A 15964-nucleotide genomic window follows, 5' to 3' on the forward strand; every position below is an offset into this window, starting at 1 on the left:
GATTGTCCTTCTCTTGGAGCATGTTACACCCGATCGAAGGCTTGTTAGATGTCGAGCTATGCTGCCACCAAATACTCCTTTCTGGGGAAGCCGTCCAAGCTGAAGTTTGTGACTCGGTTAAACTGCTCCGGGGTATCGTGCTTGATTGGGAACCCAAACTGGAACATCGGGATTGAGAGTTTCATATCCGGGGTTTCCAGGAAGGCAGGCAGGAGGCTGATGGGGATAGGATTAATGTTTGTACCTTCTTCCAGTCCACTGTATGGCACTAGCTTGATTGTCTGGTTGTCCAAACGATCTTCCCCTCTTTATCCATTGCTTCACTCCTTTGGTGATTGGTGATAGAGGTAGGGACATTTGGAGAGGCACCTCGAGAACTCCTCGTCAACTCCTTCTCGACCCTGTTGGCGATAGATCCCGTCGATCCTATTCCTGGGTATGGACGTACTCCCTCCTCAGTCACTTTTTCAGGGAAAGAAGGCCTTCAACGATCTTCGGCTGTCATGATCTGAATGCTTAGATTTACCATGCCATTTAGCTTAGCCTCAAAAAGTTGTATTTACGCTTGGGGGGGACAAGCCTATGCTTTCTTGGGCTCCTTTAATATAAAGAAGTCTGTAAACAATAGGGGACTTTGCCCGTTGTACGGGAATTGGGTGGGTCTCCCGGTAGCCAGGACCTGGTGAATCCAGTTCAGCTCTGTGAAAGGTATGGTGTTAGATACGCTGCAGCTACAAGTTTTTCGGCCAAGAGGTGTTGTCACCATAATGGCACCCAACTGTGTGGCGCTGAAGGTCACTGGTCCTGTTTTACAGTTCTGTCCTGTTTGACAAGCACCGCAGCACCTCCTCTGGTACGACCTGCTAGGTGATCCGCGCAAACATGCCCCTCCACGGCCAAGTTCAGGCCTGCGTGTAAGTCGATTTCTGAGACAACCATGATGTCTATTCGTGCTTTCCCAGAAACAGTTTGAGCTAGTTGGCATTTTGAATAATGCTGCGAGCGTTCCACGATCCGAGGCGCATCTGGGCTGCCATTATTTGGGGAAAACGGAGACACCGAGCTGTGAAGGATCTTGCGCGTCCTTCAGCATACGACAGGTCTTGATGCGAATCGATGCGCCGTGCAGACTGCTGTTGGTTGTGACGTACCGGAGGTGCAACATTGATGGCCGGCTGTCTCGCATTTAAGCGTTGCTTATATGCTTTACATCCTTTATAGGAAGCAGCAGGGTTCCCCTGGCTGTTTGAGCATCGCAGATTTGCCACAGTTTTGGCCTGGCACTGCTGCGAGTTCGTCCAGTGGGGACTCGCATTTGGGCTTCCTGAGGCAATAGTTTTTTTCTGGTGCCTGATGCAGTTGTTTTTTCCTAGGAGCTTAACTTGGACCCGTTGACGACCAACCTTGCTAATGCGAAGCGCGTCCCTATTATGAGGAGCCGGTCTATATATAATACCAAAAGTTGCGACTTGGCGAGTCGTTCGTGAAACCTGTTGCCAGTTGTCGAGGAGACGCTGGGAGTAGTGGGTGTTGCTGGTTTTCGGATTTTTTTGTGGGTACTATCCTTTTTTTGATGGTTTTGGTTTTTCAATTGCATTGTCCCTCGCCGCCCTTGTTTTTTTTTGCCAACTGACCAGCAGCTCCTGAAAGGCTGGCGTATTAGCTTTGCTCCTTAGAGGGTGCAGAGCAGAGTTTTGCGTGCTATGAGCGCTGCAAGACGCAGCTACCGGGGAAGACCTCTCAGTGCCATATATAGCGACCGGGATGGGCTGGAAAGCCTGATTGGTGGTTTTGGGGCGTGTTCCAGTGCGGCACGGCTTGTACCAGTGGAGGCAGAAGTCCTGTCGCTACTGGAGGACACGGTGGTTGTAGTAGTTTTGGTTGTTGATGTACTTACAGAGCCATATTTTTGAAGTAGTAGTTGGTGCGCATGTCTTAACGGGGGTGTACAAGTGCACCTCGTCCATATCAAACGCCTCGAGGACTCGTCTACATTGCGATGGCGTTGTGCTAGCACTGGCAAGCTTCTTATTGGTAATTAATCTGCTTGTATTAGTGATTGGAGTAAAAGCTCGAAAGTTCATTAGTACACGGATAAAAGAGGCTTTGGAGCTTAGCTTGTGTAATTTTTCACTAGTTCAAGCAAGAACACCGGCACATGTTGTGCTAATTAGTTGATTATAACACTGCACTTGGGCTGCAAGCGGCAGCATTCCTAGTAATATTGTCATGAAAGCTTGCATTAGAATGATGCTGCCAGTAAAAATCGAAGCAAGAGGGTTTGGGGCCTGTGGAGGTCACCTTGTGGAGCTTGCGTTCCTGCTACCGCCCAATCAGCACTTTGAATCGAAAATACTGAATCGCTGACACAGCTCTTTTGGCAGTCCATCCGAGGCCAGATTGGTAATATATGGCCCCTAATTCGACGTTTCGACGATGTGGACAGTTGCAGATCGGTCTCGCATGTGGATCACAATTTATCACAAATATTATGCTGCCTCGCACTCGGCCTTCTACCAGTGGTCCCATTAACTGATTGCCCAAGACAGGTCGAAGCCAAAAGCAGATAATGAAATTTCATACCGTATTGCGAGCCAATTTTCTGCAATTGATGATCCAATTATTCTAACACAGGAAGGCGCATAACGAATGAGCCTTTGAATGAAGGGATTCAAGTATTGAATTTTTGTAGACTAAAAAGGTTTTCTATATTTTAATGTAATGAATTCCTCATGCCGTTTTAAATTTTGAAAATTGCTATTATTTAGCGAAGGCTTTAAATTGCAGCCATTTCGTCTGCAGTTAGGTCAGACTGATGAGGCCCTGTAATATTCCGCCTTCTAGCTCTACGCCCCTTTAACCGTAGATAAACATGCGCTGAAGTTTTAAATAGTCGTCTCAAGGCAACTGACTGCAAGTGAAAACGTATCCTTCCCCTGTTGAGGTATTGCTTTGTCGCTGCAGCGCCATTGCGCGATGGTCTGGTCATCTACTGGATGCCTCAAAAAATAAGGGCCGTCCCATTATAAAGTTGAATGGTTCAAGTCCGTTGGATACAATCCCCTGTGTACAATATCCAGGCCAAATTTTGAATCTTCTTCATACCAATGCTGTATATGGCCTAACTTTTTTATTTTTGCCGAACGGTTGGCTACGAAAGTCGACCATCGGCTTCCATGCGATGACAACCAGCTGAGCACAATTGTGGAGTTTGTAAAATAAATAGTGCCTGCGAAACCTTAAGATGAATACAAGTAAAAATCTTTTCCATAAGTCTCGTCGTTAAAAGTGCTCCGTGCAGCTCTAAGAGGGGCAAGGAAGCCACTCAATCTGGAGCGACCTTGGACCTTGGCAGCTACCAGGCGCACTGAAACCGGTCTGTCTATAATACGCACGCGAGCATAAATTGCGTCAGAGAACCCAAAAAGCTCTGAGTCCACCTCAAACGTTATAGGAAACACCGAACGAGGCAGCGAACATGAGCTTCAGTTCCTATTGGTATCTTTGCCATTGAACCGAGTAACTTGACGGCAGCTCTTCATCCCAGTTGTTCTTCAGCAACCCTAACTCTTGTACGAATATCTTGCCTAGAATCAGTATAGGACTCAAGAATCCAAAGAGATCAAACACTTGAGCTAATTCTGAAGCAGTGTTCGCTTCGTAATAGTTGTAGAGCATTTGACATTAAACAAGCACCTTTTCCAAGGGGTTTGGCTGCATCTTCAGGATTGGGCATTAAATTTTGTCTTTGTGTCTGTACGCGGCAGCTCGGCGCAAGGTTCAGAAAATCTCCCACTCGGGCACTCCCGAATATAGCTCTATTAAATGTTTTTACGGTTATTGCAATTTGTACTGATATATTAATACAATATATTACAATAGATATAATAAATATTATTATTTAACATTTCAGAATTTGGAGTTTTGACCGGATTGGAATGCTCAAAATTTCGCTTGGACCCGGAATCCTTTGCGGATGAAAGCCATGTAATTAGTTCAACCACAGGATCATTGCTGATAACCAGCACAAAAAAAATTTACTCAAACAGTCAATATTGCATAGAAAAAATAAAGAATTCATCATATGCTGATCGAAAGGTATATATTTAAAAACTTTTACTTTTTGTATTTATTTTATTTACAACTAATTTTTTTACAACCACTCAAGTTTGGTGGATTTCTATCATCTGTGAAATTGAAATGCATATAAGTTTATTTTCTATACCAATTCATCGTGGTTGGTTTTTTTTATCACAGCATGCAATATAAGTGAGCAATTAAACATTTTAACAAATTCAAAATTTAATAGATTTTAAAGTCTGAATAAATATGAAATATTAATATAAATGAATTGCATGCCTTTAAATGGTACCTAGGGAGTAAAGTATGTATGCAAACAAAAATAATTCAGATTTTGAAGATATTTTGAAATTATGTTAGAGGAAATCGTCAACTGGTACAAAAAGTAATGATTCACAAAAATGATGCACGGATTTCGTTAAGATCTCGTAAAAACAAGAACAGTTTTTCATAAAAAAGAAGGTGTTTTCTGTAGAATTTTCCAAGAATGTGCAAATAAAGGGAAGCCTAGCATAGCTATTAGAATAACGGAAGGTTCAGCATGCTTCTTTCAACTTCTTCTTTTTAACCAATATTTGATACCGCTCAGCGCCACTAGTGCTCTTCCGGAATCGAAATATAATATCACAAATATAATTATTGACTGCCGGGATTATTTTCAGGGACGGCAGGTACGCCTCATTCAAATATTATAAAATTTGCTTTACTACGGTTATGCTAGCAAGGTAAATAGAATAGTAAATCAGATGATTTTCGCGATATTTTATATTTTTAAGAAGACGAGAGTAAATGTTATATATTATAGCATTTATATAATAGAAGGTAAATTTTATATGTTCTAGTATTTATATAATAGTATTTAGTAAAAGTATATAACATTCAACTTCTTCTAATAGTTACACACATTATCGACTTGCTACATACAAGATTCGTCGTTCTGAATTGTAAAAGCCCTAGCGCTCCATTATCTCTTACTTACTTCTTTTTTTCCTATCTACAGACGTGTCAACCGTCTATTACTCGCGACTAAGCCACACGCTAGCACCGGCAGTCCAACTTCAAATCGCCTGTTAGGCTGCCGATCAACAGCACGCTTCTGTATGGCCTAAATTGAGAATTATATAATGCCTCTCAATTATTGACTTATTATTAATCATTTTTATAAAATCAGTATAAATCAGTTAAAATATCACGCTCCATAAGCGGTTTTAGAGAGTTTTTAACAGGCAGTCTGATCTCCCCTGGTGTTGCACAAGGTATTACCCTGCATTAAAATCAATCACGCGGGGTTATGATTTTTTAAATGGGGGAGCATTTATACCCCAAGTAACGTTTCTGCTCGACGGTACAAGAAAGAAAATCCTCCAATCATAGTTGGTGGTGTAGATCCTCCTGACTGCCATCACTGCCGGCTTAGAGCACTCCAGTGCTCCAATCAACTTTAGGTGGTACATGGGCTCCCCTAGGAACGATTCTAAAATCTAGTGCAACAGTCGGGCTGGAGCTACGGTATCTTTTAAGGGTTATGAAGGACCCTCCTAACGTAAGCGGAGTACAGTCGGCACCCGTAGCTGCAGTTCTAAGGATATCTCTCTGCCTGACTGAAACATTCTGGGTCTGGAAGCAGCGCTGCTTCGGCGTGGTGGCTTCTACTCTTGCCAGTGAAGGGTCTCTTGCCCGGTCTGATAATTGCAACCGGCGTAGACCTAAACGCATGGTACTCGGTACTCGTTGATGTCTGAGTTATGGCTCTGCCCCAAGTCAGTGCTGCAACGGAGTCTTCGCGGGACGATATTGGACTTTGATTTGCACTATCCTCGGGGTCCTTTGCCTGTTCTCCTTGGGAAGGCGACCTTCTCTAGGAACCCCCTTCGCAAACAAAAAGGAAACGTAGACTGCAAATTAAGATTATCATAAAATCTAGTTCAACAGTCGGGCTGGAGCTACGGTTTCTTTTAAGGGTTCGGAAGAACCCTCCTAAAGTAAACGGAGTGCACTCGGCGCCCGTAGCTGCAGTTCTAAGGATATCTCCCTGCCAGATTGAAAACTCTCTCAAACACAAAATAAAAGAAGATTCAGATTGGGATTATCTACTTACTAAAAAGTTAACAATTAAAGATTGCGAAGAAGAGAAGATTTCGAATATACATTTATAACGCTTATCGAAATCATTACAGGGTAACCGAAACGGCTTATATAAGTCAATGTAAAGAGAAGAACATTTAAAAGATAAAATTATAAATAAGGTTATTTTCCTATTCAACCAACTGGAGTCAACTTCGTCTGTAAATATATATGAATATTTTGCACCAAGCTTTATTTTGAGATAATTTAGATTCAATTGATAAATTTAATATTGTGGTGTGGATGATTTGATAAATATAACTCGTATATTAAGTCATAACATTCCGAATAATATTTAATATTTTATTTAAAAGTTTCACAACAGGAATGCCATCAATGTAAGCCATATCCTTATATGATTAACAAAACTTCAGATCATCGACATATATTTAGCGAAAGAAGCTACCGTGGAAGAGTCGGTAATGAAAATAGTAAAGAGTAACGGGCTGTGATGACAGGGGGAACCTTTGAGAGAAGAACTTTTTGGATTCTGTTCTTGAATATCCTAAAATACAACACGTTATAATTCAGTTTTATTGATCGAGTTTACCTAAATTGTAAGATTATTTGGCTGTAGATCAGAAAAGGTTCTTCGCTTCGCCTCGATCAACAACGAACAAGTGTGTAATAGATGAAGATACGCGTTTTTATAGCAGCTGTGACAAGTGCAAGAGAGGCTTGCCAACCTTGTTTACAACAAACAGCTGTTTCACTAAACTAAGATTACAACCTCTTCTAATGTTTACATGAATATTTGATTATTCTGATTTGATGCGGCTGCAGCAGAATCCAGCATACTCCCCCCGTTGGAAGCATGACTTTCAACAGAATCCTTAAGGACCAGCAGACACAGCTTCTTTACGGCTCTTCGGATCATTCCAGCCGTGGTCTTTAGATCAGCGATGGAGCTGGACTTTTTCACATTTCCATGAGTCATCCCACAAGTTCGCTCTCTGCACAACCCGAAGAAGAATCTGAGTGCCGTGATGAATGTCTGCAACAGTGAGTCCATGTTGCCTTATACGCATCATGAACTTGTACGCAAAGCCGAATGTGCGCTGCATGGTGCCAAATGAGTTTGTGTGATTGCATCCAAGAGTTAAATCCGCATGTGGAGACTTAAGGATCAGTACTCTTTTCCTCAATTCAATGGTTGGAGTTTCAGGCAGACAGGCCGCCGGCCAATTTAGGCGACCATCTTGTAGATACGATAAGCCATGAAACCAGATTTCCGATTGGGCTAGGACTTCGGGAACTGTGCCTCTAGAAAAAATGTCAGCTGGATTTCCGTCCGTCGGAACATATCGACACTCCATACTGTCGGTGAGTTCTTGTATGACTGCCACACGATTTGCCACGAAAACATTAAATTTGAAGGGCTCAGGATAGGACTACGGATAGTCCAGGATAGGACTACGGACAAATCACACCAGCAATAAAACTGGCTGACAAAATTGCCTGTGCGCTTGACAACATGCATCAGATTAGCCAACAGCTTCGCCCCACATAATTCCAGTTTTGGGACAGTCAATGTTTTTAAAGGCCCAACTCGAGACTTGGAGCAAAGGATGCGACTTGTGGCTAGAGAACTTCTAGCCATCTAACCATGTAGATGCAGGCTCCATAAGCCTCCACACTGGCATCGCAAAATCCATGTTTTTCAACATCAGTTCCTTGGAAGAGCACTACGCTAGGAAACAAAACATGCCGAACGTTGCGAAAACTGCTGCATAGCTCCCTCCAGGTCTTATCACGTGCAATCGGTAAGCTTTCATCCCAAGTTAATTTGTCCTTACAAAGCTGTTGAAGAAAGATCTTTGCTTTAGTTATGACTGGTCCCAAAAGTTCAAACAAATCATAAAACCGGGAACAATAGACAGAACCGAGCGCCTGCAGGGTTTAAGAGTAGAATCCAGAACAGAACATGAAAATAGCAACTGGTCGATCGCTGGATCCCATACAAGACCAAGGACCTTGGTGACATCGCTTCCATCATCGAACTTCAAGTACTGTTCCCTATCTTTATAAGCTATTCCATTGAGGACTTCTTGGTGACTGGAACACCACTTTCAAAGCTTAAAGTTTCCACGAGCCAATATCCCAGTCGTCTGACGAATTTTCTCGCTGGCTTCAGCAAACTGAGTTGGCTCCGCAAATGAAATCGTCAACGTAAAACTCCTGCTTGATGGCATCCGATCCAATTGGAAATGCATGACGCTCATCAATGGCCAATGCATTGCGCGCACGGACTGAAATGATGCTGATTTAGTCCCATACATCGCAATCAAGCACAATACGAAACTTGGTTGTGGTCTTCCTTCAAGACGCAATGATGTGGGAGGAAATATTTACAACAGCCACTCAACTCAGGACTAACTCGCGAAATGTAATTCAGATACAAATATTCTTTGATGAATGCCGAGTACTGCTCCTTCATATGCGCATGCCGACCCAATTTTCGCTCAAGACTTAGAAATCGACGATAAGCCTGGCCATAGGACTTTCCTAGCAGCTCTGCACTCTGCTTCAAAGGCAATCGCAATATTTGCCGGATGGTAAGCGAGATAAGTTTTTGGTAAAGTGCTGCTCACATTCCAACTCTTCCTTGCTGGCCTTTACCATAGGCTCATCCAAGCTCTTAACTCCCCAAGAACGGCGAACCAAATCATACAGACGAACGTCCAACTGACCGGCATCGCTATCAAAACCCCCGGTCACGACCCAGCCAAGGCGAGTCTTCTACAGAAGAGGTAATCTTGGCAAAAGCACAATTTGCCCAACAGACAAAAGTTCGTAGAAGAGGCTTGCTCCAATCAAAAGTTCGACGCGCTGTGGCTTGTTGAACAAAAGATCAGGGAATTTTCCAATCCGAAGTATCGATGTTGAAGCTAGGCTGACTGTCGGTATTTATTGGAGCCACAAGATCGTCAAAGGTGGCTGAATAATCTGAGGATGTTGACTTCGAATGAATCTTAACAGCTGAGCTTTCAGTAGAGACGCTTATGTCTCCGAGACCCGTGAAAACTGTCGACGACCTGGTTTTCCTTAACTGAAGTCTCTTTGCGAAACGGGATGCGCCCATGTGCAACTGAGAGCCTGAATCTAATAAGGCCCTACAGGGAACCAAGGAACCAGAACTAATTTTTAGCATTACCACTGCAGTGGCCAAGAGCACAACACCAGACTGAAGACCTTGGACAGCAAGAGAGGTGGTGGAGTGAGAGAGTGTCGAAGTGGCGGCGCTTTAGCTTCTGGTAAAGCAGCAAAATGCAGCAGGGTATGATGTTTTCCCCCACAAGTACGACAATAACTACTACTGCAAGACCCAGTTTGGTGTCTTTTTCTTAGGCACTTATAACAAAGGGCCAGTTTCTTGACTTCTTTATGCCGAAGTGATGGAGATAAATTTCCGAATTTACTGTATGTGTAGATCCCGTGACCAGATGCATCATAAAAACTGTAGCCATTTTGGTTAGACTTGGCTACAAGCACTCTTTTACTGTGGTTAGTATTATGGTTGGATTTGCCCACCTGAGAATTGGTCATATGGGATGACATGGCATATTGCACGCTCTCCGACCTTCGCCTTTGCGAAGAACTCATCGGTTGTCGGGACCTTTTCAATTCCTGCGGCCTCCTCCCATTTGGTCTGAGTCTGGGTATGCAACTTTTGAAGCAGCGTGTGCACTATTATGCATCCTGAAATATGATCCAAACAGCCCAAAGTCTGCAACGCACGCAAATGCGAGTTGACCTTGTCCGAGAACTTACGCAGTTTTGAAGCCGACTCCGAATCTACCCCCTTAAGCCCAAGAATCTCATTGATGTGTGCCTGGAAAACAAGGTGTTTGTTACTAAATCTTCTACTTAGAATATCCAGAGCAACACGATAATTGGCTCAATCCAACGCAGGGCCAGACAAACATAAGCGGAGGTGCTGCAACTTTTCAATGTTTAACAACTCGGTATCCTTGTCAACAACTGACTCAAACATCGCGATGAAATCCGAATATTCGGTATAGCCACTGGAAAACGTTGGTAATTTAAGCTCGGGGAAGCTCAAGTTGGGTTGACGGAGCGGTAGATTGACGTCGTTGAATATTTACGCAAACGCGAGCTTCAACCATGGCTATCACCTCATCGAAATCATCGAGTAATTTGCTGCCAATTTCATAGAAATTCAGCTCTTCTAACGAGTTACGTGCGGCATTAAAGGCAGACTTAGTTTGTTCAATAAACAAGAAACGCACTTCTAAGTCGACGGCACAAGAGGTATTAATTTTCTCCTCAGATAACTCCAAGGATATTAAGCTTGGCTCGCTCGAACAATGCAGCCGCCTTGCACTCAAGAAAAATCACCCTGTTTGCCTGCATATTACTTGCGTTCTCGCCTTGCATCATTTATATTTCTCAAGCGCTAAATCAGAACACCAAAACTGACTAGATGAAGAACGGTAAGCACAAAACGAGACGAATTGTGCAGCTGCTTATGTACAAGCGTATATATATAAGCTGAGCCGCGAAGGATCGCACCAAAAGGAGAGTGCGAAAGTCAACTAGCGGCGTCTATGTATACGCGAATTTGGGAGCTGGCGTTTGCAATTGCCTAATTATAACAATTTACGATAATTCTGTTGCACTTGAATAATGGCAATTTTAATTTGGCAATAGATTAGTCTGCTTATATGCACTGCAAATGTTGAGTTACTTATGTTCTTTTAGCAACTATTCTGAAACTTTAGCCAAGAAATAAAGTCAATTTTGGCTTTTCACAACAACACGTTATAATTCAGTTTTATTTATTGAATTTATATAAATTGTAAGATTATTTGGCTGTGGATTAGAAAAGGTTCGTCGCTTCGCCTTGATCAACAACGAACAAGTATGTAACAGAAGAAGATATGCATTTTTATAGCAGCTGTGATAAGTGCAAGAGAGGTTTGCCAACCTTGTTAAAGATTACAACCACTTCTTACGTTTACATGAATATTTGATTATGCTGATTTGATACGGCTGCTGCAGAATCCAACAACTGGGTGAGTGGTTACGTTTCACGAGCTGATTAAAGACTGAAGCTAGGACGATTCAATTTTTCAAAAAACTTTTTGAATATCAGACTATCTGAAAATACCTCTGTTTTTATTTGGTATCAAATTCAAAATAACTCGTTATATGGTAGGGAAAGACAAAGAGTCAACAGACCATTTTTCTTTTAAATTAATATACGTATTATTTTGCTCTGGAATCGATCTGCCTTCTGATGTCTACCAAGCGAATGACTAAGGGAAGGGTGTATAGTTACTATTATGTATCTTTTATGCAACATACAATTGTAAATGTGAGATAGGCCAACAAAGTGCTGCTTACAAGTAGGGTAACTACAGATCGCGAGGAATTATATTTAGATTGCTTTCCAAATGGATACTGCTACCACTAATATTTTTACTACTGCTACTTATAATAGGATAAAAGTATTTTCATTATACTTTTAGGATGAATAGGTTGCTTGATATAAGTCGGCGAAGAGATCGGCAAAGCCTGAATCAGTATTTGCACTTTTGACTGCAGACCTGCCGAAGATGGCAAAGACTTCTTGGATTTGAAATGCGAAAGTAATCCTAATAGTATTTATAAGTTGCACTTGGCAAGTAAAAAATAAAATTCAGAGAACTCCCTCAATTCATAGATTTTGAATAATACTGCAACTCAATGTTTTTTATCTGAGTAGTTCCTTTGATAAACATGGGGCATATCAGCTCTTACTGAATAATCAAGTGGACGGCATATATCATACTTCAGGGTATCAGTTGTTCAGTTAGGTCCAGTCTACTTGCAGAATTGGATCATTAAGCTTATGAAAAGCATCCTTACGAAAACAACATATTCCATGCTATGGTTTCAATGTTTTGATAGTCACATCGCTATGAGTAACTCAACATCCAAGACAAGATACCTCATCGCATATGTACATAGTGTATTTAAAAGAAAATTCTGAAAAGGGCTTTAGGAAATTATTAGTAAAATGATACTTTCGAAACCTAAAGCAAAGAGTCTAGATTAAGACCAAAAATTTAAGATTTTAGATCTTTTACATATTGATGGGCAAGCAGAAGAGAGGCCGTTTATTTTTTTTTGACGATGAAAAAATGTTTTGTATAGATTTGAAAAAAAAACTTTTTTTTCCAGAACGATGTACCCATTAAAAAAATGGGTAGGTAGTGGGGTAACTACTGTAGAAAGCAAGACAATATTAAAAATAATTTAAATCTGTAAATAGTCAGAGCACGTAACAACACTCGAAGGCTGGATATACGGTTAAAAAATGTAGGAGACCGCAAGAGTGTAATATGTTTATACTAATTCGCTTGCACATAAGAACATTTCAACAAAAATAATAACAAAAGTTTTGGCAGTAGAAAAATTCTTAAATAAAAAAATTTCAATTTTGTATGCACAAAACGTAGAACTCGCTACAAAACAATTGTTCCCAAGAGCAAACAGATTAAATTTAGAGTTATATACATATTTGAGCTGTAACTAAACTCATATTAAATGAGGGGTGAGAAAAACAGATGTTGTTGCTTCGGGAAAAATTGTTTTTTGCTTTAAGTTGACCATCCTTTTGACGCTCTTCTTAGTTCGTGACGTACACAATGTTTGAGACACGACAAGAGGCGCAGAATCAGGATACCTTCTTTGCAGACGGCTCAATAAAATAATTGAACCTAGTAGGGCCATCACTTTAGTGTCGGCAATTGCTTTGCCGCTCCTGGTTATCAGAAAGCTGTTTACAACTGTGCCATTTTAACGTGTTTTTACCGTTAAAAGGACCCAACAAAATATGAAAAACTTGGCAGGTTCGTCAGCGATCCTCGCGCAAATACTACCGTTGGGGGAAGTGACAGATCTCTATAGGATGGCATGATAACACATTGCTCACCACATTGAGCGTGCCTTGACGGTAATGATAATCTAATTGGAACCACTATCAGTCCTACCAGAAAGGCTCTGGATTAAATGTAACCTAACTTGGCAAATAACTTCTGAGCTGTGTAGTTAGGTAAGAAGCGGGTGTTGCAAAAAAACAATATTCCAACTCCTTAGATCACGGATCACCTCTATCTACTCCATGTCGTTCCTTTCACCCTCACCACTTAGCACATGCCCAGATAAACCATCCTCATAATACATCAGCTTCACATTTTGCTGTTTATGTTTTAGCTGGTTTTCCTCCCCAGCTTTAGCAATTTATCGTGTAGGTAGCCACGTGCTTGATCCATCTCCAGACTTATCACTGACTGTAAGGGTCACTGAAGAGTAGCGTAATCTAACTATCTGCGTCATTGACAAAGAAGTGAAAAGTGTCATCCATATATTGGAATGCCACGTCCTTAATATTTTACCGCTTGAGCAGAAGCATGAATACGGGCAGATACTCACACAGGAATCAAGCAACCGGAGCACGGTTTTTGTGGTACGTGGCAGAAGGTTCTACCAGTGGTGAATGATGCCCTTTGGCCTTAAGTCTGCCTGTGCCCCTTTCCAAAGGGCCTTGGAAACCGAAATATGTCTGGGAATTAAGCCCCACGCGTTGGTGTACTTGGACGATATTATCGTCATAAGAGCCACCAAAAAGCAACACATAGCCAATCAAGAGGGGTTCCGTCGGTTGATAGAGGCCAATCTAATGCCGAATCGAATGAAATATAGGTTATTTCGACGGAAATTGGTGTATCTATGACAGATGGTTAGCGCCGTTGGAAACAGGGTAGACTCCACAAAAATGTCAGATATCGTAAGTAGTTGCGTCAATTTTGACGAATGGCAATGTGTTATTTCATTGCGCAGTACTTGACACTATTATCGGGTTGGTGCAGTCAGGACCGAACGTGGAAGAAGAACGGCTGATCACAGACTAGAGCCTGAAACAACACATGGTGGAGATCAACTATTCGGCAACAGATAAGCAGTGTCTGGCAATAAAGGAGTCGATTCGCAACTTGTGATGTTTAGGGTGGTGGGGTATTGGCTCCTAAATGACTATATTCGACCGACAATCTTTCTGGAATATTTGCTTGATGGACCCTTGCCCTATCAGTGCAATGAGCTTAAGCACTAAAGTATTATTAGCCAGAGATGTAAAGAGATGCTGCCCGGCAAGGTTTTGCAAATTTTTCCAATAGTTGAAAGTGGAGCTATGAAGATCAGCTAATTTTGTATACCCCTTGCAACGCTCGAAACTATAGAATGTGGTTTTGTCATAAGCAATTACGTTAACAAACATTAAAATTTAAACTTTTGGAGGTCGTAAATAGCTGTTTTTAGGGTAAATTTTTCTTTAATTCGTACCTTTAGTTTTCGCAACATAAAACATTGGCATCTCAACATTTGAAGGCCCCGGCGATTTTATTTTTAACAAACATTTTTGCAGTGTAACAAGCAAATTGAATCCGGAATTACTTATCATTCAAGTGCAGCAAAATTATTATGACTCATTAAAATTAGGCAATTGCAAAACGACTATGTTTGCTGACAATTTATAGCTCCCAACATTCGCATGGTATACATATACGCCGCTAGTTGCCTTGCGCGCTCTCCCTTTTATGCAGTCATTCGCTGGCTCAACTTATATACATACGCTTGTTAATAAACAGCTGCAAAATTCATCATGTTTTTTATGTGTGTTGAATGCGCTCATGCAAGGCGAGCACTCAAATGATGTGCAAGCAAACGGGGGGCTTTTTCTGAAGCACAAAGTGGCTGTTCAAGCGAGCCAAGGGTATTGAAAGGGATTTATCTGAGGAACAAATTAATATATATTGTGCCGTCGACTTAGAAGTGCCTAATGCTAAGTGAGCAAACTACGTCTGTCCTTAACGATGCGCATAGCTCGCTAGAAGAGTTGAACTTTGATGAGATTGATAGCCATGGTTGAAGCTCACGTGCGCGTAAATATTCAGCGACATCAACTTAATGCACAGTCCCACTCAACTTTTACTCGTTATGAGGACTCTTTAACCAAAACCCTGATCGTGGCTAAAAGAACGCGCTTGCCCGAGCTTAAACTGACTACTTTTTCGGTGGGTATACCGAACATTCCGATTTCATCGCATTATTTAAGTCGGTCGTCGACAAAGATACCGAACTGTCGGACATTGAAAAACTGAAGCTTCTCTGCTCGTGTTTGTCTGGACCTCCGTGGGATTCGGTTCGATCATTAGAGTTCCTGTTTCCTTTAACCCTAGATATCCTTAATAAAAGATTAAGAAGCAAAAGTCTTGTTTTCCACATCAATGAAATTGTTGGACTCGAGAGGGTAGATTCGGGGTCGGCTTCAAAACTGCGTGAGTTCTCGGACAAGGTCAACTCTCACATATGTGCGTTGCAGACTTTGGGTGGTTCGGAGCAAATCTCGGAATGCATAATAGTGCATACGCTGCTTCAAATATTGGATACGAAGGAGGAGCCTGCTGGCATTGACAAGGCCTCGACTACTTATGAGTTCTTCGCTATTCTGGAAAGGCGTAGTCAAAAACTGGAGAGCGTGCAACATGTCATTCCATATGACAAACTCTCACGCGGGCAAATCCTGTCATAATACTAAGCCCAACAAAAGGGTGCTTGTATACTAACTAAAATGTGATGCACCTGGTCATGGAAGCTACACACCAATTCGCCATAAGGAAGTAAAAGTGCCTAAAGAAGGGACATTAATATCGGTCTTGCAGTAGTAGTCAATTTCGTACCCGTGCAGGAGAGC

At 41.8% G+C, this 15964-nt stretch overlaps 1 protein-coding gene across 1 annotated transcript in view; it reads left to right on the top strand.

The window, feature by feature from the left end:
• Positions 1-15964, top strand: part of mthl15 (methuselah-like 15) — a 69529-nt gene that overhangs the window by 31174 nt on the left and 22391 nt on the right. The window contains exon 2 of the mRNA XM_064684712.1: positions 3914-4098. Within this exon, the coding sequence (XP_064540782.1) occupies positions 3914-4098 (185 nt within the window). The remainder of the gene's footprint in view (positions 1-3913; positions 4099-15964) is intronic.

Source organism: Drosophila montana, unplaced genomic scaffold (genome assembly GCF_035044405.1).
Source record: "Drosophila montana isolate Dmon_TW-CO22-7 unplaced genomic scaffold, ASM3504440v1 contig_2956_1, whole genome shotgun sequence".
NCBI classification, from domain to species: domain Eukaryota; kingdom Metazoa; phylum Arthropoda; class Insecta; order Diptera; family Drosophilidae; genus Drosophila; species Drosophila montana.